This window comes from Dasypus novemcinctus, chromosome 8 (assembly GCF_030445035.2).
Source record: "Dasypus novemcinctus isolate mDasNov1 chromosome 8, mDasNov1.1.hap2, whole genome shotgun sequence".
Lineage (NCBI taxonomy): Eukaryota > Metazoa > Chordata > Mammalia > Cingulata > Dasypodidae > Dasypus > Dasypus novemcinctus.
In genome coordinates this window covers 122,950,998-122,974,256 of record NC_080680.1, presented here as the reverse complement: position 1 = coordinate 122,974,256, position 23,259 = coordinate 122,950,998, and the positions used below count along the sequence as shown (strand labels likewise).

Genomic DNA, 23,259 nt, shown 5'->3' with positions numbered 1-23,259 from the left:
GCCCCGGCTTCCTCACCCGGGATGTGGGTGTGATTATAGTGTCCACCCCCTAGGGAATCGGTGGGAAGAGGAAGGGTGCGGGGTGAAGCCCTTTGCACAGCGCCCAGTGTGCCGCAAGCGCCCAGTGTGCCGCAAGCCCCCAGCGCCTGCTAGCCGCTCTCATTTCTGATCTGTTTTTGTCACTGGATTCCTTCGGGTCGCACTCATATGGCTCTGGGGACCAAGAGATGAGTCAGCAGGTCCCAGTCCAGGACCGAACACTGATAACATCCAGAAGCACAGGACCTAACCCCCGGAATGCAGGGGGTCCTAGTGGACCATTTCCTCTCCCTGGTGCTTTTGTCCCCCTCTGTGAACTGGGGGACAGCCCCTGCCTGCCTCCTCCTGGCTGAGAAAACAGGTGGAAAGCCAAAGAGGGTGCTGGAAGTCGAGCCCCGCAGCAGCCGACCTGGGAAGCAACGTGCAGGGAGACCTCTAGGCCCCCCAAACCATCTTCTCCCCGGTTGAGCCACGAGCCCGGAAAGAGAGGAGCACTCACACAGTGGCTCATTGAGCAGGCAAATTCCTGCGCTATATGTGAAAACTGGGAAAGGGAAGGAGGCGTTCTAAGTTTACAGGCAGAAAAATGCTCTTCTGTAATTCAGAAAAATGGGGTGTTTGATGGTTGCCAAGCCCAGGTCTCCCTTCAAGGGAATCCAGGATTTTTTCCTCGCGGGGAAGCAGTTCTTGTTCTAAGAACGGCATCTGGCGGGCCGCGTTCCTCAGAGCCTCTTGGCCGCCTTGCTGGGGGCAGCGGGAACTCTGCCTTGCTCGTTTTCCTCGGGAAGGGAGTCGGGGAGCTGGAGCCTCCGGGCGCGCCAGCCGGGGTGGGGCCCGTGTTTCCCCACGGACAGAGCTGTGACATTTTCCAGAGACCAGGAAGCGTGGGGGGGGGGGAGGCTGGGCTCATCCGGGGCCCTGCTGGGGCCACCCCCTCCAGCCTGACGGCCCAGGTTGGAGGGACTGGCAGTTAGGGGTGCGGAGAGAAATGGGGGACAGACGAGATGAGGAGCTTGCAGAATTTGAGGCTCTCACACCCGTCAGGGGCCTTTGGGAACCGTCCAAGCCTCCCGTCCTACAGCTGAGGGGAGGGGGCTGGCTCCCATCCTGGCCCTTCTGCTGTCCTCTCGCAACCCCTGCGAGGCCAGGCTGCTGTGGCAGAGGCCGCCTCCATTGTGGTCCCAGGGCTGGCTGGGCGGGAGGGACGGGGAGACAGGCCTCTGTCCCCTGTGAGAACACACTGCTGACAGCTGAGAATTGCCCAGGGTTGGTACAGGTCCTTGGGGGGTGAGCTCCCCAGCTGGGGAGGCGTGCAAGGAGAGCCCAGCTGGCCTTTATGCAGTGGGGGAGACGCCTTCTCCAGAGCGTCCCTCTTTCGGCTGAGTCTGTGGCCTCCTGAGCTCCCAGCTTCATTTCTCTGGGGAAGTGAGAGAAAGACCAGCCAAGGACTGGGGGGGGGGTCTGATTGAGACACACCCAGAATCCTCTGGGGCCGCGTCTCTGACAAGATGTCCAAAGGGAAGGGAAAGCCCGGTGGGACGATGCAGGAACCCCGTCTTCCCAGGCTAGACACCCTGAGAAGGAGCAAGGGGGGACGACTTGGTTCCTGGAGGTTCCTCGGCTCAGGCTGCAGACACCAAAGAGGTGTCGCCCCAAGGGTTGGGTGCAGGGGAATTCCGGCCAGAGGAGCCCTGTGGGGTCCCAAGGGCAGTGACCCTCCCGTCCGACCCCACCCCCCGCCTGTTGGCTCCAGCCCCCGTCCGCAGCCAGCATGGGGTCCCCTCCACCCCTGTCCCCTACCCCCAGTGGAAGTCACTGCGCAGTTGAAGGCATCGGCAGGCCCTCCGCTCAGCTGACGGGGCGCCTGTGGTCTCACAGCCTGGGTGGGGAGAGGCCCTCCCAGGCGGGGGGAGAACCGGGGGTGGGCAGTGAGGAGGCTACACTGGTCGCTCTCCCAGCGCCCTTCCAGACGCCTGAGTCTGAGTCTCTTGGGGGCTGGGTCTCCCCCTTTCGGGGCAGTGTTGAGGCTGTGCAGTTCCCATGGCGGCCACAAGGGGCCGCTGCCGCGCGCGCCCCGTGGGGTGCCCTCAGCCTCCCCCGCCCGCCTCTGTCCAGGCGCCGGCGCCGGGCGGGGGTCGCAGAAGGGAAGCAGGGCTCCAAGGTCCAGGGGAGCCACGGCCCAGAAGGGGAAACTGAGGCACGGCAGGGCGGACGTCAGAGAGAGGAGCAGGGCCCGAGGTGCCGAAGCGCCATTGGCTCGGCCCAAGACCTCGACCGTGGGGATGGAAGGACCCCCCAGCATGCCCCCAGTTTTCAGCATTCCGGCGGCCGAGAGGGCAAGCCTTGCATTCGCATGGCCAAGGCTGGACGTGCGGGGCCTGCGCCTCCTCGGCCAGGCGGCTGTCCGCTGTGCAACCCCGCCCTGTTTGTTTCTTCATCGCTAGGAGGCAGGTCTGGTTTCCATGGAAACTGGCTTCCGACCCCTGGGAGGAAAGTCGCACCCCGCGGTCTGCTCACATTTTCCTCTGCCACGTCCACCTCCAAAGGCTTCTCGCTTCGCCTCCCTGAGCCCGGGAGCGGCCGCCCTGGACGGGTGCTCTGGGGGCTGCCCCGGAGATTCGGGGGGACGGGGGAGTGGGGCTGGGCTGCCCCCTTGTCCCCTTTCCTTTGGCCCAGAGCGTGGAGCCCCTGGCCTGTGCCAAGCCCCCGGGGCCCTCAGGGTCCAGCAGGGCACACTCGTTACCCAGGTCCCCGCGAAGGTGACAGCCGGTGGCAGGCGCGGGCTGAGAGGAGGGGTGGCGCCTGCAGCTTGGGGTAAAGGGGGGGATGGGGCGCCCGTGTCCTGGGGAGAAGACGTGCAGCTGGGAGGGTTCCTGGGGGAGGTTGTTATCAGTTAAGGAAAAGCAGGAAGACAGAGGTGGGGAGGGGGAGAGCGAGGCCGTGAAGCCGCGGCACCCTGGATGGAATTCTAGCCACCCCGAAGGCACTAGGGAGCCACCCGAGGCTTCGGAGCCTGCGGGAACGGGAGCGCACGACTCCTCAGTGACAGCCCCAGATGGCGAGCTTCTTGAGAGCACGTGTTCCCAGTTCAGCTCCGTCTCCCCAGCGTGCCCCGAGGCCCCGTGTGGGGGCTTTATGAAATTCGTGAACTGACCACATGGGGGGAACACCCCACTGGCAAGGACGCCACCCCTTGGCATTGGCGGAACGCGAGATGATGCTGAGGTCAGCTCAGCCCAGGAGGTGCTCTGAGCGCAGTGAAGGTGGGCTGTGCCGGGCGGCTCCGGCTCTGGCTGCAGCCTTCTAAACCGCTCGTGTGCAGACAGGGAAACTGAGGCCTGGCTTCCAGGAGCACAGGCAGTCAGCGGCAGAGCTGGGGCTTGGCAGGAGCCTGCCCCCCTGCCTGGCCCCTCCTTGTCCCTGGCTGTGTGTGTCCTGGTGGGCCCCTGGCCCGTGGCCCTGGCTTCGCGAGGGCCTCCCCGCCCTCCGCCGAGGCTCCCACCCCGCCTGCCACTTCTGATTCAGGAAGGCTGGGGATTCAGGTCAGCCACAAATGCTTCCCGAGCCCTGGCTCGGGTCCTGTGCTGGGGTGCTGGGAGACGATGTGGGTCCCCGTCCCTGCTCTCAAGGAGCTCTGAGGTGGTGGGGGGATGAGGGGCAGCACAGTGAGCACAGGGGGTGAGGCATGAGGGCAGGGCCTGGTGCTGGAGCAGAGCTGCTCTGACTGTCTGGGAAAGGTGGAATCCAGGAAGACTTCCTGGAGGTGGTGATGGTACTGAGGCTGGGCCTCGAGAGACGCAGAGAGGCTTTTCGAGTGGAGGGACCAGCGCACAGGGCTGGAGCTTTGACTTTTCCAGTGTGACATGCACATGGAGAAAGAGCAGGCTAGAGATCACTGCCACTGCAGTGGTAGGTGCCATTTGCCCAGCATGGCGGGCCGGTCCTGGGCGGGACATGTTAGGTATAGTGTTTTATTCAAGGCACACGGCTGTCCTGTGAAATAGGCCCGGTCATCTCTGGAGAAGTGTGGCCCCTCCCCCCAAAAGACCCCCAAGTTCCTGCGGCCGCGGAGCCGCATGCCGGCCCCCCGGGCTCCCCCCACGGTGGAGAGGCTGCCCACCAGCTGTGGCCCCCTGCGCGGGGCCGTCCCGGGACAAGCTCAGGCCCGGCTCCCCCGCCCCTCCCCTCGGTCCCCGGTGGCCGCTGGAGCAGGTGGCCCTCCCCGGCTGCCAAGGGGAAGTGAGGCGGCAGGGTCACTCCAGGCCTGGGGGCGCCCCTGCGGCCGCCCCAGGCGCCCCGAGGGCCGCGCAGCAGCTGCTCCCGGGTCCTCCCGCCCCCGCCGAGGCCTGGGGTGGGGGGGGGGGGGAGGCGCGCCCCGCGGGCTTCGGGCCTGGCGCAGTGTCTTTGGCTCAGGCCCCGCGGCGCTGGGAGTGTTTGCTGAGCACACGCTCCTGCCGTCCACCGTCCATCGATTCGTTGATTCCCCCGTGAGCAGTGGGGCAGGCCCACTCAACCGTGGAGACGGCCACCACCAGCGGCACTGAGTGCACACGTGGTGGCCCTCAGCGTTCCCCTCCGAAAAAGTAGGCGTTGGACGGTTGGGGGATCTGTAAACATTCCAGCAGAATCCTCCTGGGAATTCGCATTCCGGCCCTGGCACAGCTGGGCTGGCTGAGGCGCACTCCCCCCCCCCCCCCGGGGGGGGATCTCAGTCCCAGCCTGGGCCCTGGTCCCCGAGCCCCCCACCTGGCCCTGGAACCCGGGGCCCACCTGGAAGAACCCTCCTGGGTGCCAGGCCCCGGCTGGTGACTTGCTCCCAAACCAGGAGCGTCCCCGCCGAGGGCGGGACCCAGAGCAAAGGGTTGTTTAAAAAATCGGATTAGATAAAAGACGAGAGCAGGGCTTCAGCAGCTCGGGAGGGATGTGTGTTGTCCTTAAATTGTAGGAGGAAAACAAATCTCAGTGGGGGGTTTACTTTTATTTCTATTACTTTTCTTTCTCTTTTTCTTTTACCTGTCTTTTCTTTCCTTCCCCTCCTTTCTCCTTCCCTCCCTTTCTTTCCTTGGCTATAGCTGAATGAGGGAAAGCAAGGAAATAGCGTCTTTAAAACATGTAAATATCTTTATTTTTCATACTATGTACGTGGCATACAATTCGAAAAGCACAAAAGGTGGTCAATGAAAAGAAAGGCTCTTTCATAGCTCTGTCCCCCACTCCCTGCCCTGGAGACAGCTCTGCTCCCAGTTTCTTGCGCTCCTTCTAGAGACATTCTAATGCGTAAATCCCCAGCTCGCTGTGAATGGGCTCAGCACCTCCCTTTTTGTTTGCTTTTACTTAATACATCGAGTTGGTTGTTCACGTCAATACCTAGGGAATCGCAGCTTCTTAAAGTCTGCATTGTGCTTCGCTGTAGGGCTGTCTCATCATTTACTATTTATTTAAACAGTCCCCAAAAAGGACATTCATGTGAATTTTGTTCTTGCACTATTTGAAACAATTCTGCAGTGGATATTTTTATACGTACTTTATATTTTGCGTATGTAATTTTATCTGTTAAAAAAAAAAAACCTAATTCCTAGAAGGATAATTGTTGGGTCGAAGAGTACATGTACATTTGTAATTTTGATAAATATTGTCAAATTGCCTCCCACAGATGTTACACCAACTTCCACGGCCACCAGCAAGGCATGCCAGGATTTCTTTCCCAAACCCTTGCCAGCGCGACATGTGGTGCAACATTCTTGCCAGTCGGAGAGGAAAGATGGTGCCTCTTTGTCGCCTCGCTTGCATTTCTCTCCCGAGTGAGGCCCGGCGTCTTTTCAGAGGCTTAAGAGCCGTGTCCATTTCCTGTCCTGTGGAAGGACTTGCCTGTTCTGTTGGTTTTTCTCTTGGGCTCTTGGTCTTTCGTTTATTCATTTGTAGGAGTGCCTCATCTGTTAGGGAAACTCATTTTTTTGTGTGTGGTGTATTTTATAGCAAATATTTTTTTCCCTGGTTTTGGAAAAATTTTATTATGGGGTTTTTTGGCTACACAGAACTCATTTTTCTGAAGTCTAATTTCACCGCATTTATCAAACTTATGCCTTCTAGGGTTTAATTTGTACTTGATGTTAATCAGATCTGTGTTGGTGGCCAGCAAACCCTCTTTTAACCTTGGTTTTGTCTTTTGTAAAGTGAGGGGCTTAGATGGCATCCCTCCCCCTCCCCTCTCTCCTCCTCCTCCCTCCCTTCCTACCCCTCTTTCCCTCCCCCCTCCCTCCCTCCTTCCCTTCCCTCCCCCTTCCCTCCCCTCCCCCCTTCCCTCCCTCCCCCTCATTCCCTCCCTCCTTCTCCCTCCCCCTCCCTCCCTCCTTCCCTTCCCTCCCCCCCTCCCCCCTTCCCTCCCTCCCCCTCATTCCCTCCCTCCTTCTCCCTCCCTCCTCCCCTCTCTCCCTCCCAGCTGGGCCCTGGGAGTCCAGAGCTGGGTCCCGTGGACCTTGTCCTCACGGCCCTGTGGGGAGAGGCCAGTGTTGAGGACTGTGCTGGGGCACCCCGACATCGCCCCGGGGAGGGGCAGGGAGGCGAGCCCAGGCCGCTCTGGAGCTGTTTGGGTGTAATCTGTGTGTGCCGGCAGGGTGGGGGCAGAGGGGAGAGCTCCCTGGGAGGTGTGGGGCACCCGGAGGCTCTGCGGGGCCTGCTGCGAGGGGGGGGCAGCGGGGTTCACACACAAAGTGGGCCTCAGTCCAGGGGGCCCCAAGGACCCAACCAGCCTTTGAAGGGGCCCACACCAGGTCAGAGATGCTCTTTTGCAGTGGAGGGAGGAATTTTTTCCCCTGAAGATGTTGTGAAATATGTGACACAAAATCCGTTCTAAAGAACAACACGATGCCCGTTTCTTGGGACTGTCACCCGGTTAAGAGTGTTCTCGCTACCCTTGCACAGCGCCGTGGCCCTCTCCCGACTGGCCTCGCTCTGCACCCCTCGGTGGGCTCCGCGCCGCTGCGGGCTGGGGGCGGGACAGGGGCTTGCGCGGTCAGCGGCGCCGGACGCACAGCCACGGCGGGCGGCAGCACTGCAGCCCATTGAGCTGAGTGACTGTGCGGCGGAAAGGAGTTTCAACAGCACGCCGGTCAGTTAGCGGGTAATTTATCAAGGACTGGGGAGAAGAGACGCGGGAGAAAACAGCAGAGCCTGGGTCCCGGGTAGCGAGGAAGGAGCTGAAAAGTGATGAAGGGGATGATTTACAGACTGCAGTTCCCCAGGGTTGAGATGAATGCCCAGGTTTTGCTTGCGTGGCCATCGTGGCCGGGAAACGTGGCGAGAGCAGGGCGCAGAGGGCAGGTGCAGGCCCAGGGACCGGCGCCTGGACAGGGCGAAGGCAAGAGAGCAGGAAGCCTCGGCGCTGCTTTGTAACCCGCTCGTTATTCCGCCCCTTTGCCCACGGCCAGAGGAGCCCCAGCTGGTGGCTGTTCTGACTGGTTACCCCCCCATCAGTCCCCCCGGAGCGCCCAGTGATGAGACCCCCGGAGAGCATGGCGGCTCCTCCTGGCTGTCCGAGGAAATCCTGCTCTGAATGGCGGAGGAGGGTCTCCGCAGCCACCTGGGGGGCACTGAACGACACGTGGGCTCTTTGCCAGATTCCAGATCCATCTTTGGATTTCCCGTCTTACTGGCCTGCTTCAGCTCCACCCCAGGTGCCAAACCCGCGCAGGTAAGCGCGAGAGGCGCCGCGGGAAAGGCCTCGGCCTCACCTGTGCGGTAATGCTGGAAACCTCCCTCTCCACCGGCGGAAAAATGAAGACACGCACCGTGGCCCGTTCCTACCCTGGAGCGCCGTGGTGAAAGTACAGCACCCAGCGCCGCGTGCGGCGGGGGCGTCTCAGGGGGACCCTGAGTGAGAAAGAGCAGAACGAGCAAGCAGGGCCGGAAGGACGCGGGCCTCCTGCGATGGGACCCGTCTGTCGGCGGTTCAGACGCAGGCACGGGTTCTGCCGTTTGCTAGGGGCACGTGAAGAACTCGGGGAGCATAAACACCAAACCCCCGAGACCCCACCTCTGGGGCATGGGTGGGGAGCTTGCTTGGAGAGCGCTGACGCGAGCTTCAGCGGAACCGATGTTTTGTTTCTTAAGCAGAATGGTGTGTGGATGCGCCTCCCTTATATATATGTATTTTTTTGTCTGTATTTTTATTTTTATTTATCCCCTTCTTGCAGCTTGCTTGTCATTTGCTCTCTGTGTCCATTCACAGTGCTTCTGTGTTTTTGCTTGTCTCCCTTTTTGTTGCGTCACCTTGCTGAGCCGGCTCTCAGGGGCGCTTGTGGGCTGGGTGGCTAAACGTGGCATGTGGGCGAGCCCGCCTTCCCAAGGAGGCCCCGGGACGCGAACCCAGGGCCTCCCACATGGTAGACGGAGCCCAGCTGATGGAGCCACAGCCGCTTCCCCTTCCTTATATTTTGTGTACCCTAAATATTTCATAGAAATTTTTATTGGGATAACCGAAAATTTGCCATTTTAACTGTTTTTAACGGGTCCATTAGGTGGCATTAATGGCTCTCACAAGATTGTGCCCCCTTCCATCGCTGACACTTTTCCATCGCCCCCGGATGGAGACTTTCTTCCTACTCATCTCCTCCAGCCTCTCACCTACTCTCCGTCGCTATGAATCTGCTTATTCTAGAGATTTCACAGCAGCGGCATCGTCCGACGTTGGTCTTTCGGTGCCTGGCTCGCCTCACGCAGCATAACGACCTCAAGGCGCGCCAGGCCGTGGCCCGTGGCAGCGCTGCTCCCGTGGCGTGGCTGAGCAGGGTCCGCCGTGGGCTTCCTGGTTCTCTCACACCCCCTCCCCTGGAACTCCTGGCCATCCAGGGCAAGCTTGAGTTTCTGCACCCCCTGGGCTCGGCCCCCTCCTCCGTGCTGCTGACAGCTCACTGGGTCTGAGCCCACCCAGGACCCGCGGGGGAGCCCCCATCACCATGAGTCCGCAGCAGGGAATCAACCGGAAGCCAGGGCACCAGAGCCGCCGCCACCCAGCAGCTGCGACTGCAGGCCCGGCCCGCCTTCCCCTGCAAGCGCACGACAGCAGATGGTTCCCAGGGCCGCTGTGAGACGGAGTGGACTCGTGGGTCAATGGCACTGGGTCGTGACTGTCCTGCACGGGCCGCTCAGCGGGCACGGAGGCAGGGCGCCCTGGCACCCCCCGGCCACCCTGCTCTGGTCAGCACAGCAGAGGCAGTCATCTCCGCCCACTGGGGTTGTGGATATAGTAAAAATAAAGAGCAGCGCATCCCTGTCACATTTCTACTGCTGTTTCCAGGGTCACAGAGGCTCTCTTGGAGCCCCTCCTACTGCCCCGTGTCACAGGAAAAGGCTCAAGCTTAGAGCACATGAGCCACTCACCAGGTCACACAGATCGTGTGTCCAAGAAGGAGCCAGCTGGGTAAACTGGAGATGGGCTGGATCTGCCAAGGGGCTGGGGTCTTCTCTGAGGACCAGCCCATGGAGTCCCCTGCCTTGGCGTGCCCGCCGGGCTGCCATAATGAGGCGGCACAGACTGGGCGGCTCGAGCCACGGCGGTCTGTTGTCTCAGTGCTGGCAGGGCCAGAATCAGGGGGCGGCCGTGCACCCTCCAGGCCTGTCGGGCTCTGGTGATGACTGCGCCACTCGCCCGGCTCGCTCCATCTCTGTGCCTGTCCTCCTGTCCTCTCCTCACGAGGACACCAGGCATGATGGATCAGGACCGCCCTAAGCCAGTTGGCTTCGTTGTGACTCCTCAATTCTTCTAAGACCCTTCTACAAATGGGGTCACAGCCACAGAACTGGGGGTGGGGGCGGAAGGGGGCATAGCCGAATTGTCCCCTGACCTCCGGCTGTAGCCCAGACAGTCCCCGGGGCGTCTGTCCCGCCCTCCGGCCTCTGGGGTGGCTGCTGAATTCCCTCCCTCCTCCGTCCAGCGCCTCTGGCTGAGCCCGCCGGGGCCCGCTTACCCGTTGCACTGTCCAGCTTTCCCCGACCTCCTCCCTGTCTCTCACCTGGCACCTGGGGGGTCACAGCTGACACCTGGGACGTCACAGCTGACACCTGGGATCTTACAGCTGATACCTGGGACATCACAGCTGATACCTGGGATGTTCTGGGTACCTGGGACATCACGGCTGACACCTGGGATGTCATGGCTGACACCTGGAATGTCCCTGGTGCCTGGGATGTCATGGCTGGCACCTGGATGTCACAGCTGGCACCTGGGGCATCATGGCTGACACCTGGGACGTCACAGCTGGCACCTGGGGCATCATGGCTGATACCTGGGATGTCACGGCTGACACCTGGAATGTCCAGGGTGCCTGGGATGTCACAGCTGGCACCTGGGATGTCATGGCTGATACCTGGGACGTCACGGCTGACACCTGGAATGTCCCGGGTGCCTGGGACGTCACAGCTGGCACCTGGCTGTCACAGCTGACACCTGGGACATCCCGGGTGCCTGGGGCGTGGGGCATCGCTGCTGCCAGCCGCAGCCTTCTCCCCGGGGACAGTGGCTGCACAGAGTAGGGCTCCTGAGCCTGGGGAGCTTGCCAGCCTCCACAGGGGCCCTGCCGCTTCTCCCCGGAGGTGTGTGGTTAGCAACCCTGGGGTCCCGTGCCCTGGGCTAGACCCCTGGGAGGAAATTACTTTGGGCAAGTTTCTAACTTCTCTCAGTCTCCGTTTTCTTGGAAGTAGAAGGGGCGACAACAGCTAACCCCCTAAGGCCAGCGTGAGGGCCCTCGAGCTGTCATGTGTGGTCGGCTCAGAGCAGCCTGGTGCCTGAGACTCCATGAACTTAGAGGAAGAGGATGATGAGGGTGCAAGCTGCCACCGTCCTGAGCTCCGGGACACGCCGTCGTGCCCCTGCGTTCTCTCCCACACTCTGAGCACTCTTATTTCTAATGATAGATTTTATCAATTTTTTGTGTGGGTATCAGGTAGGGAAACTTATTTCCCTTATATCGTTTCCATGGGACTCGTCTTGAAATTAATGAAATCATGCCCCTTGCCCAGATCAGCACTGAGGTTTGGCTTCCAAGGATGTGACCCACTTAAGGTTTCAAAAGTTACCGGTCTTTAAAGATCCCTCACTCTGTGTCCACCCACGATTGCAATAGCGAAGGCCGCGGTTTTCGCTGCAGGACCTTGGAATCCCTTCTGCCCGTGGTGCGGCTGGGGCCGCGTCCCCAGGTCTCGGCCCGCGTGGAAGGCCGCCCTGACTGCCGTAGCTAAAGCAGGAGCCCCGCCTCCCCTGCTTCCATCTTCCTCAGTGTGGTGTTGCAGCTCCTGGAAAATACTCGTTTGTCTCTGAATGAATCATTAATGAAATTATTAAGTCCTCAGGGTTTCTGAGATCTCCACCGTGCTGTTAAGTGCGCAGGCTTTTCCATGAAGGGTTTTCCACTTTCAGTTCTTTCATTCCTTTTCTCTCGGACGCTCCGAGTTCTTTAATCCATGGGGCGTTTTGCCTTCTGGAAGGTTGTTCTCCTATTCAGGACGGTAAAGGGTATCTCTCCTACATGAGTTCTCGGAGTGCAGTGGGCCTCATGCAAAACAGAACCAAACAAACAAACCTCACACTTTTATAGAAAGAGTGTGTGTGTGTGTGTGTGGGGGTGAAACTCCAAGTCAGGGGGAGAACATTTTGTATTTGAGGATAGGGATTATTTTCAAATGTTTTCCAAACTGCAAGCCATAACCCATTCATGGCTAATGAAATCAATTTGGTAGATCGTTTCCAGCATGTTTTCTTCTTAAATAAAATAGGCCGTGCTCGACTGCCATCATCCATGTGGAATCTAAGCCCCTCTCGATATAGAGGTGGAGTGGACATCACCATCCCAGGGTCCACAGGATGGAGGAATAGAGTATGGATTAGAGTGGACTTACTGATATTCTATTCATGAAGTATTGTGATTAGTAATTGAAGAAAATGTAGCATTGACATGGAGAAAGTAGCCACGGTAGCTGCTGAGGGTGGGAATGGGAAGAAGAGATGAGATGTGGGGGCATTTTCAGGACTTGGAGGTATCCTGGGTGGTGCTGCAGGGACAGTTACTGGACATTGTATGTCCTCCCATGGCCCACTAGGTGGACTGGGGGAGAGTATAAACTATAGAGTAGACCATTGACCATGTGGTGCAGCGGTGCTCAGAGATGTATTCACCAAGTGCAATGAATGTCCCATGATGATGGAGGAGGTTGTTATGATGGGAGGAGTGGGGTGAGGGGGCTGGGGGGTATATGGGAACCTCATATTTTTTTAATGTAACATAAAAAAAAAAAATAAAGACCAAAAAAAAAAAAAAAAGGCCAGAAAAGCTTACTTACATAGAAAAGAAAACCTAAGCATGCCTGGTGAGTCTAAAAGGAAGGACATTTGTCTCAGCGTGGCAGATGTATGTCCGTCTGTGTGCCCACTGGGTGGAGATGAGGATGCGTTTCTCACATGGGCCATTGTCAAGGAAGTCAGAAAGATACTGGCTTCGAAACCACAGTGGGGTTTTAAATCGCCGGCTCCTTCCCGGCCCTAACAGAAGGTAGGAGTGACCCCCGGCCCCCTTCTCCCTCCCCACAGACTCGGCTTCCCAGGGGCCCCTGGACCTCACGGAGCTCATCGGCGTCCCGCTGCCCTCCTCCGTGTCCTTCATCACCGGCTACGGCGGCTTCCCGGCTTACAGCATCGGGCCTGGCGCCAACATCGGCCGCCCAGCCCGCACCCACCTCCCCGCCAGCTTCTTCAGGGACTTTGCGGTCAGCGTCACGGTCAAGCCCAGCAGCGCCCGAGGGGGCACCCTCTTTGCCATCACGGACGGCCTCCAGAAGGTCATCTACCTGGGCCTGCGGCTCTCGGGTGAGGAGGAGGGCGGCCAGCGCGTCATCCTCTACTACACGGAGCCCGGCTCCCTCGTGACCCAGGAGGCCGCCGCCTTCCCTGTGCCCGTCATGACCGGGAGGTGGAACCGCTTTGCCGTGACCGTCCAGGGCGACGAGGTGGCCCTCCTGGTGGGCTGCGAGGAGCACAGCCGCCTCCTCTTCCATCGGTCCGCCAGGGCCTTGGCTTTCGGGCGCAAAGCCGCGGTCTTCGTGGGCAGCGCGGGAGCCACGGGGCTGGAGCAATTCACTGTGAGTGTCACCGCGCAGCTCCTGGCGCAGACCCCCCTCCCCCCGTGCCCTAAGCCCGGCAGCTGTCATTATAAACCGCCGTTGCTGCCATTCTGCCCTCCAAGAGGCCCGCGTGTGATGGTGGGGGGATGCCGGGCCTGCACCCCACCCTAGATTCCGGTCCTGACGCTTTTTCCTTAGTGGCCTGGTGATCTCAGACGCACCTCGATTCTCTGGGCCTCTGTCTTCCACTCTGGAGAGTGGGGAAAGTAAACCGACCACTTTACAGTCCTGTGCAGTCCAGTGAGATAACCCACGTGAATGCGATTGGTGCATTTTAGAGCATTTTAAAGAGAGTCCGGCTTGTCACAGCCGTCGACGTTTGTGTCTTTGGATTTCAAAGCCATTATGCTTAAGCCATTCCTGCAAAAATGGAATAGGTTAGAATGCAAGAGTGAGAGGTAGCCTCTCTCGTTGGACAAAATGCCCAAATTAGCAGAAACCTGACTTGACGGGCTCAGCTTCCTCGGGCTGCTGGGACAAGGTGCTGCCCGCTTGGTGGCTCAGAACCACATCCACTGATTGTCTGGCCATTCTGGAAGTTAGAAGCCCAGACTGAAGGTGTGGGCAGGGAGCCTCCTGCCCGGCCTCTGCCGTGCCCGCCGGCTGCCGGCACGACCCTGGGCGCCTCTTGGCACGCAGCGGCTACCTCCGCCCTCCCAGGGCCTTCTCCCTCCTGTCCGTCTGTCTCGGGGTCAGATATCCCCCTTCTTAGGAGGACACCTGTCTCACCGGCTCAGGGCCCGCAGCTCCAGGTCCGCCTCCTTTTAGCTAATCATGTCCTCAAATAGGGTCCCACACACGGGGACGGGCTTGGGACCTGAATCTGCCTTTGGGGGACCCAATATTAGCGCATGCATGAGATTTTAAAAAGAGACTTTACGAGTAAGTCTTCCTAAGGGGAAAAGCTGAGTTACTGGAGGACTCATTTAGCAGCCCACGGGCTGTTTGGTACCCTGCAGTGGAGAACGGGCCACTGCCCTGGGCTGGCGTTTGGGTCCAGCAGGGAGATGCTGGAAAACCCTAAGATGCTGAAAGTCAGTGAACTGTTTGAAAATGAGGACTTTGGGTGCTCTGAGGAGAAAAAACCATCAGGTGCAGGGAGAGAGGGTGAGAGAGGAAGTGGGAGGCTGGGGAGTGCTCTTAGGGCAGGGATGCAGTAGGGGGGCTGGGAGCCTGGGGCGGCCGTGCTCTGGAACTCAGGGATCCCAAGGCGCCCTGTACTGCCTGCTGCTGACCGGCCGGGAGGCTGCCTGGTCAGTGCATGCTCCGGCCACGACGCCCTCCAGAGACCCTTCCGTTAAGGGGCCGTGCACGATAGCGGCCGGGAGGACACTTCCGTGGGCTCTTCCGTGTCAGCGCCGCAGGGCCCACGTGTGGCCTGCCGTGGCCTCGCCTGACCGCTCTGCTCTCCGCCAGGGCTCCCTACAGCAGCTCACCATCCACCCCGACCCCCGGGCCCCCGAGGAGCAGTGCGACGCAGAAGAGTCCTCGGTGAGTTGGCGCCCCCTCCGGCCACCCCCCTCCCCAGTGGACCCCGCAGCCCCGGCCTGAGGGGAGGCCGGCCTTCTCCCCCGCATTGGGCCGTCCCTCCAAGCCCTCTTCTTGGCGCGTGCTGCCCGCAGTCCTGTTCTGGGCTGTGGGGCTTTAGTCTCCTTTCTTAGGGCACCAGCCCTGGCGGGGGTCCTGCTTCGTACGAGGCCTTAGCCTCTTGCGTGGCTGCGGCAGCCGGTGGCCTGGTGCCAGGATTCCAGAATCCAAGCCCAAACTCTATGACGCCATTCTGGGTGTAAATTCCTATAAAAACGAACCTAAATTTAGCTTTTATGCTTGGCAAGTGCAACAGGTCCTAAGCAGGGGGTGGGGGGTGATGGGTGGGAAAAAAGGCGGCTCCTCCACCCCTCCCTGCCTCCCTCCACTTTCCTCCAGTTCTCCCTCCCTCCCTTCCTTCTTTCCCCCCTCCCTCTCCTTCCCCCGCTCTGTGCAGGACTCAAGGAGCACCTGCCAAGTGACAGCCCTGGGCAGGGGTCAGAGACCAGCATCAACCTGTCCTTGTCCCCGATGCACCCACACGTCCACCCCCAAATGCAGTGACACTGCTGAGGCTCTTGGAGCACAGGGGAGGACCTCCAGCCCCAGCCGGGGAGCGGGGAGCGGGGAGCGGGGAGAGGGAGATGGAGCAGGATCCGGAGGCAGGTCCAGGACCCGTTCCCACCTGGCCGCAGCCGGGCGGAGGAGGGGGAGGGTGGTACAGGCCCAAGGGACCGCACAACCTGGGCCGGCCGAGGCGGAGCATGTTCCAGAAAGGCACTAAAGTCAAGCGAGTGAGTTTAGTTAGAATTGCTGTGGATTCGGAGAGGACGCCCTGCAGAGGGTTAGGGAGAGCACACTGGCGTCCTTGAGTCTGTGGTCCCAGCCAGCCCTGCGCTGGGAGCTGAGAGCAGGGAAGGCGCGCGCCCTGGCTCCTTCCTCCCTCCGCCTCACGTCCGTGTTAGAAAGTAGGACCTGCCCAGGAGTCCAGCCACAAGGGATCGGCTCCAAACCACGGCTCCCGGGCCCTGCGGCAGCCACAGGAAGGCAGACCACGGGGTCTGGAGCCACGTGCGGAGATATTCACCATGCCACGCTGCGGCTCCCGGCGTGTCCCTAGAATCCTCCGTGCAAAGAGAAGGAAGGGAGCCTGGGAGAAATGGAAGGAGATGCAGAGAGGGACCGGAAGCCACATTTTTCTTTGCACAATAAAATATAGAAGGGAACGCAAAGTACAGCGGGCATCACGTGTGTGCCGCCCGCTGCCCCAGTCCCCCCATCTCTCTCCCTGTCTCCCCCCACCGCTCTCATTCTCTCTCTCTTCCTCTCTCTGTCCCCCGCCCCTGGCTCCTCCACTTTCCTGGAGTCCTGCTCTTGCAAACTGCCCGTCTACCCTGCGCATGCTGCTTTGTCTCCGCCAGGCATCGGGAGAGGCCAGTGGGCTCCCGGACGTGGACGTGGACGGGGTGGCCGAGATCCTAGAAGCCATCACCTACACCCAAGCCCCGGTGAGTATGGGGTGCTGTACCATACGGTCCATCTCAGCTTTGGGGGGCTGAGTCATTGGGGGATCCCCAGAGCCCGGGCCCAACCTCTCTGTTCTCAGACCTGCGGCTGCAGCCGCTGCTCACCTGGGCGGCCGGGAAAGTGGTGGCCAGTGGACATTTTGCAAAAACCCCAGGTGACGTGGACTGCCACTTCCCGGTGCCACCCTGGTCCCCATGCACACGTTGCACTGTCACCACCCTGCCCTGGGACCTGGGGAGACTCACCCAACCTCCCTGAGCCTCGGGTCCCTCTTCCATCGAGCAGCATCATGCGAGGGTCAGGTGAGGCCAGTGGGGACAGGTCTCAGCCCCTGCCTGGCTGGGGGGAGATGACCCTGGAGGGTGCCGGTGGTTGCTGGGGGCTTGGCTGGGAGCAAGGCTGGGCCCCCACGCTTGCCACTTGCCATGACCTCCTTGGGTCCCCGCTGGCCCCAGAGGCACCCTCCTCCCCTGGCCGGGCCCACACCCTCCTGGGGACGGGCCCTGAGGCCTCCACACGGAAGTGGCCTGGACAGCACTGAGTCAGCCGGTGCAGACACCACAGCCCACCGTGCACGAAAACGGCGAGCAGTGTCTGAGTCACTGGGAACAGAAAGATCCAGGCCAAAAAAGAAAAAAGATCTGGGCAGTCACCTCCCCTAGCTGGGCTCGCCCCGTCCATGCATCCCTGATAGTAGAAAGCAAGGAGCTAGAAATACGGCAGAGGCTATAAATCACAGCCTTCCGGCAGCAGGGGTGTGGGTGGGCAGAGAAGGGCCCCAGTGGCCGGAGCCGGAGGGACTTCCAGGTCTCCTCTTTCCAACTGCCCCTTGTCCTCACGGGCAAACTGAGGCCCATAGAGCAGAAGAGATGTCTGAGGGCACCTGGGCAGAGCTGGGGCTAGAGCGCGGGCCCCCGCTGCCCCGTCCCGGGGCCAGGCTTTGACCCTGACCTGCTGACCTGGGCAGAGTGGCGGAGCCCCATCCCGGGGCCACAGCCAGCCTGGGCAGCTGAGATGGCCGCAGTCAAGGTCAGAAGGGCCTGTTGCCCCGCAGCCGGGGCGGGCGGCTGCCTCCAGGCAGGGCCACGGTCCCGCCCGTCCAGACGCCCTCGGCGGCCTTCGGCGTGTCTGGGGCCCGGGGCCGCAGGGCCCAAGGGGGTCCCACGGGCCTCCTAGCCTGCCCCAGGGCTCCAGTTCCTGGTCTTGGTGGGAGGTGGACTTGGCAGGGAAGGACGCTCGTGACCCAGGGTGGTCCCAGAGAGGGGGGCAGTAGGGGATGGTGTTGAGAGCGAGACATGACCAGGGGCTGGGGGTGGGCCAGGGCAGGCTTTCCGTTGGGGGTCATCTTTCTTCCAGGGTGGGCCGCGGTCGGCGGGGTAGAGGGAGGGGCAGGAAGAGGCCCTCCATCCTTTATGTGCCCTGTTGCCCCTGGCAGCTGCCCTGCTGGGGAGGCCGTGAGGATGGAGCCCTGCCGGGGTCCCACCCCCTGGGCTAGGGTACCGCGGGCAGATGGGGGAGCTCGCCGCTGCTGAGAGGGAGAGTGGAATAACCCCAGGTGCCTGGAGACGGGGGGAGCACTGGTAGGGGTTAAATGGACAGGGTGGCCCCTGGAGCCCCCCAAATACTCTCTTTCTCAGACTCACCACCCCTCCCTGGTGGCTTTAGGGGAGCTGGTGCAGAGGCTCCCCTCCAAGCGTGAGACCCCGCTCCACCACTCACGGCTGTTGACCTGGAGCTGGGGACTTACCATCTCGGAGTCTCGGGGTCCCCCCCTGCAGATTGGCCTCCTCGGGCTGGTGTGCAAACTGGGTGCACAGACCTGTGGGGCACGGTCAGGGCCGGGCCCCCGGCAGCTCTCGGGAACTCCTGCGGAGTCTGACTGCCCGATGGGCCGAGCGAGCGTGGAGCGGGTGCTGCCTTAGGGGGCCCAGCCCGGGGGAGGCCCAGCGAGGTGCCCCGCAGCTCTTGGGGCCCCCTGCCCACTGCTTCCCGGGGCTGCCCCCAGTCATTGTGAGGATTTCCTCTGGGTGGGGGGCGTTGGGCCCCAAGGTCCGGGGGTGCCTGTCCTGGTACTCACTTGTCCGGGTGATGATGACCTTCTCTTTGTAGAGACCTCCGCTTTCTTTAGTCTCCCCTGCAAGGAGACGTCCCCCCCAGGCTAGTGCGGGCACCCGGGCAGGACAGAGGAGCTTTGCCTGCCCAGCCTGGAGGGGGCAGGGGCGGGGGCTCAGGCTCAAGGCCCAGGGCTGCCAGCTGCACCAGCCCTGCGGGGAGGGCCTCCCCATCCCGTCAGCTCCCGGAAGGCTCCGTGGCTCTCCTGGGCAGCACCCCTCAAAGACGGGGAATTCTCCTCGTAGTCCAGGCTCTCGCTCTCCCTCCGTCTGGCGTCTCCTCGAATGAATCTCGCCTCTCCATCCTCACCCTGCCCAGCCCGCCAGCCTCCCGGGCGGACACAGGCCATCTCCAGCGGACCAAGTCACGACTGTCTGCGCGGTCGAGGATGTGAAATAATCCATTTGGGGCAGGAACCTCCGCTCCACCTTATTGCCCTGTGCTTGGTCGGCCTTAAATGACCCATCTTCCCCTTTCTGGAAAGTTCTGTCTTCGGCCGAGTTAGAATTAACCTACCTGTGGTTCTCAGCCTGGTGTATCAGGGTCACGTGTGAGGGCAGGGGACTCTTAGGAAGACTCCGGCTTGAGCTGCACACCTGGAGAGTCAAGTTCAGGAGGTCTGGGGCACAGGCCAAGGTGTATTTACCGGAAACAGCCCTGGAGGTTCCGACGCAGCAGCCGAGGCTGGACTGTCCAGCCGCACCCGGTGGTCTCAGGCCTCAGGCCCTGCTGCTCGGAGCGGCCCTCCCTGCCCCCCTCCGCCTGGCACAGCCCCAGCCCCCCCACCCCTGCCCCCGCACCCTCACGGCCGCTCTCCTCCTGCATCGCTGTCGGTTGTGTCCGGGCCGGTCGTTGTCAGGGGTCTGCGGGCAGACCCAGGCCCCTGGTCATTCGGTCCTGGATCCCGGGGGCTCAGCCAAGGACCCACGCGCTGCAGGCCCTCGGCAGGCATGTGCAACCGTGTGGGTGTGTGCCAACTAAATTCCCACACTGTTCATTAAAACAAAATTCGTCAGACTCCGCCGCCCTATTTTATCACGGACCCCCCACCCCGGGCCGCATCCACGCTGAGCCCTGAAGCCACCTGTTGGGAGGACACCGCCACCTGCTCCCCCAGGAGCCCCTTGCCAGCCTCGTGCTCTGCTGGGGTGGGGGAGAGGGGCTTTGCGGCTGCCTTGGGAGTCGCCCAAAGCAGCTTCTGGCCGTGTGGGGGGGCCAGGGTTCTTTGCGCAGCCTCCCTGCCTCCCACGCTCTCACCTGCAGCCTCCGGCGGCCTCCCGCCAGGCTGGAGACGGCTGCCGTGGGTGCTCTGGGCCTCATCGGGGACCCATGGTGAAGTGGCTTCCGTGTGCCCTGCCTGAAGTCCCTTCCTGCTGGGAGAAGCGGGAGGGCCCGCTCGGTCCCCTCGGCTCCGTCCGCTCTGCTCCCCGCCGCCGCCCTAGCCCCCGCCTAGCAGGGCTCGCTAGGGCGGCCTCCGGCTTTCCAGCCGCCCATGCTTTCCCTGCCTCAGGTGACCTCTCCCAGCCCTCACCTGCCACGCTGGGCGCCCACATTCTCGTCGAGGACCCCACCCCGCCCTCTCCCTGCCTCTCCAGACTCTGCTCCACTTCGCCAGGCTCTGTCGAGCCCCGACAATGCCACGTCCTGCCCCGCCCCTGCCCCTGCCGTCTGCATCTTGGCTCCTTCATCAGGGCCCGGCTCCTGGAAGCCCTTGCACCGCCACCCTGGCCTCGAAATCATATATTTACTCTCATTGTGCACATATTCCCTATTGCGTATTCAAGTGTTCACCAGTGCAGATGAGGGGGGAAAATCACCTTGAGCAGCAACACCTGGAGAAAATCACTATCGGTGTTGCTAGAATTTTAGAAATCCAGTGATACTGACAAGTGGCGGCTCTCATTTATGAGGCTCGGACTGTGGGCCAGGCAAGGTGCTGAGCTCTTCTGTGCATTGTCCACATTATTGTCCCCATTTTACAGAGGAGGAAGTTGAGGCACAGTGGGGCCAGATGACTGTCGCGAGATAACTTAGCTAATAAGAGGAGAGCTGGGATTTGACCCGAGTCTGACTGAGACTTGAACCATTAACCCCTAAGCTATGCGGCCCCTCAGGATCCCCCAGGGGTTGATTGTTTGTACCCTACTTTCTGACAGTAAGGAAAGAACCTCTGTTATTAGTCAGGATAGGCAGGATTTGCTGCAGTAACAAATGAAGCCTGAACTCTTAGTGTCTTAATAAAACAAAGGTGTGTTTGTTGCTCCCGCCAGCCCCGCCGGTTGGCAGGATCCTCCCATTCATGCCTCAGCCCCGTGAGCCCAGAAAGCGATGAGACGGTTTGAACACTGTAAGCCTTGGGTCTGCTGCGCCACTCCTGGGACCCTGCTCTAGGGGGGATGTGATGTGGCCCCACAGTTCAACTTCTTTCTGCACCTCTCTGTGACTCAGTTTCCAGCTGTTTGGGGTTTGTTCCTTCCTAGTTGATACAGTTGGTTAAGACATTGACCAGCTTTGGAAAACCTTCCTTAGAAGGTCCCATCCCCGTCTCTCACTGGCAGAGGTGTCCGTGGGCACTGGGCTGGACTGGCACAGCATTCACCCAGTGCGGCCGGGCTCCTCCGTTGCTCATCCATTCATCCCCTCATCTGACAGATCTTTCTAGAGCACCTCCCTGGGCAGGCCTGAGACGCAGGTATCCCTGTGCTCAAAGCCCTGCAGACAAGATGAGCAGTCTCGCTGTACACGGCACGCGTTCCATCAGCTGCCTCTCACATGCCCTCTTTCAGGCCCTGGAAAATCCAGTGATTGACAGGCGGGTCCAGGCTTTCTTCTGGGCTTACTGAGCCCTTTCTGGTTATGTTATTTTCTCTGACAATATTCAGAGCTGTGTGTCCCTGCTTTACCACCAAGTAAATCCTTTGGGTCTTGTTTCCTCCCTTCAGCCTAATGAAGCAAAAGTTGAACCCATCAGCACACCTCCAATGCCATCGCCTCCTGAGGACACGGAGCTCTCCGGAGAGCCTGCACCCGAGGGCACGCCAGAGACCGCCAACTGGAGCGGCAGCCAGGGCGGCAGCCCTGAGCAAGGCAAGTCCCTGGGGCCCCGTCAAGCGTGGGGCCCTTGTATGGGGGGATTACTGGGTGCCAGGCCTGGGCCTCCTTTAACCTTCAGGGAAGGAATTAGACGTGTCTTGGTTTTACAGACAAGGCAAGGAAATCGAGAGAAGTTAAGTAACCTACCCCAGGCCATACGAGCTACCAAATGGCAGAGCCGGCATTGGATCTCAGAAACCTGAGCTTTTAACCCCCAGATCCTAGGCCTGGGGTTTACCAGGAGAGTTGTAATGATTGCTGCTATCAATCGAAGACCTACTGTGTGTACTGCTGTTGCTCAAAGACCTGCTGTGTGCCAGTCACCGTTACTAGCCACTATTTCACAGATGATTAAACCAGTGCTGGGAAAGGCTAAGGGGTGTGCCCACCCATGGCACAGCTGATCAATGCGGAGTCCCCGAGATCAGACGCCAGGCCCGGACGGCAGCTCGGCAGGTGCCCGAACCCTGAGGTGGGCCTGTGCTTTGGGGCCTTTATCAGAGGAATGGCCGTTTCAGACCGAAATTACAGCCCAGGCCAGAGCACGGCGACGTGGGTACAAGGTGGCTCCCAGCCGCACTGCTCCGAATCACCAAAACCACTCAAACCGCCCACACCAGGGCCTGGTCGAGCCGGTGATATTTCACTCGTGTGCAGCCTGAAATGGGCGATCCTGAGGAGTAGCCCGGCGATGACCTTGCTGTGGGTGTGCTGCCACCCTAATTTTATATGTGTTTGTATCCACGTATGTATAGCTGTAGAGCAGTGTGTGCGTGTGTGTTAGAATCATATGCCCCAAAGTGTTGTGCGCCGTTAGCTCTGGGTGGCAGGATTAAAGATGGTTTTCATTTGCTCTGAGTGCTTCAAGTCTTCTATAGTACTTTAGTGTTTTTATTTCTGCCATCAGTAAATGAAAGTTATTTTAAAAACCACACTTGGGGAGCCGATGGGAGGGAGATGGCATACAGGACTGAATAGGGGAAAAAATGTGCCGTGATTTAATAAGTCTCACGGCAAAGCTGAGGAGCCAGGGTTTTGCGGTGGAAGGCCTGCGGGGGAGAGCGGGGACCTGGGCGCCCTGCGCGGGCACCTATTGCCTGTGGCCTCACTGTCCCCTGGGAGTGATATCCATCCGGCCCTGGTGGAGGGGGGGACCAGGGCGGCGCAGTGGCAGTGGTTTTGGGCTGGGGAGCGCTGATCTCCTGATGGCGTGGGGTCTGGCAGGATCCCTGGGCAGGGCAGGAGGCAGCCAGGGTGCCAGGGGAGGACCTTCCCTAGGCCGAGGCGTGGGTGCAAAGGAGGGGAGAGCCGAAGGAGGCTGGTACCCGGATGCCGGCACAGCTCGGGCACCCCAGGATCAGCCGAACTGGTTTCCCTGCAGACAGAAGGCCCCAGGGGAGCGGCCGGCGCCCTCCTTTCCTCTCTTAGGTGGACCGCCAGGTGGCAGGGGAAGGGGCTCGGATGCCAAGCCCTGTGCCTGGCTGGGGACAGCCCCCCAGTAGCTTTGTTCCAGGCTTCCCTGGCCGTCGGGGCCCCCGCCCCGTGTCACCCCACGTCCCTCCCCCCAGCGGCGGGCGCTCCCGGGCCGCGGGCCCGCCGGCTGCTCGCACGGCACCCCCTGGTGGTCAGAGCAGGGAGGGCGCGCCAGCGCGTCCGGGCCGGGCTGACGGCCGCAGCGCAGGGTCCCCGGGAGAGTTCAGGGGCCACCCCTGACACTGTCCCTAAGTGGGGACGTGCGTGAGCAAGGTCCCGGCATCGGGACAGGGCCCTCCCAGCCACGAGCAGCGTGTG

General features: G+C 60.8%; 1 protein-coding gene across 1 annotated transcript in view; it reads left to right on the top strand.

The window, feature by feature from the left end:
• Nucleotides 1-23,259, top strand: part of COL15A1 (collagen type XV alpha 1 chain) — a 109,770-nt gene that overhangs the window by 28,070 nt on the left and 58,441 nt on the right. Inside the window, exons 3-6 of the mRNA XM_058302620.1 lie at nucleotides 12,620-13,167; nucleotides 14,626-14,700; nucleotides 16,158-16,244; nucleotides 21,318-21,462. Of these exons, the coding sequence (XP_058158603.1) occupies nucleotides 12,620-13,167; nucleotides 14,626-14,700; nucleotides 16,158-16,244; nucleotides 21,318-21,462 (855 nt within the window). The remainder of the gene's footprint in view (nucleotides 1-12,619; nucleotides 13,168-14,625; nucleotides 14,701-16,157; nucleotides 16,245-21,317; nucleotides 21,463-23,259) is intronic.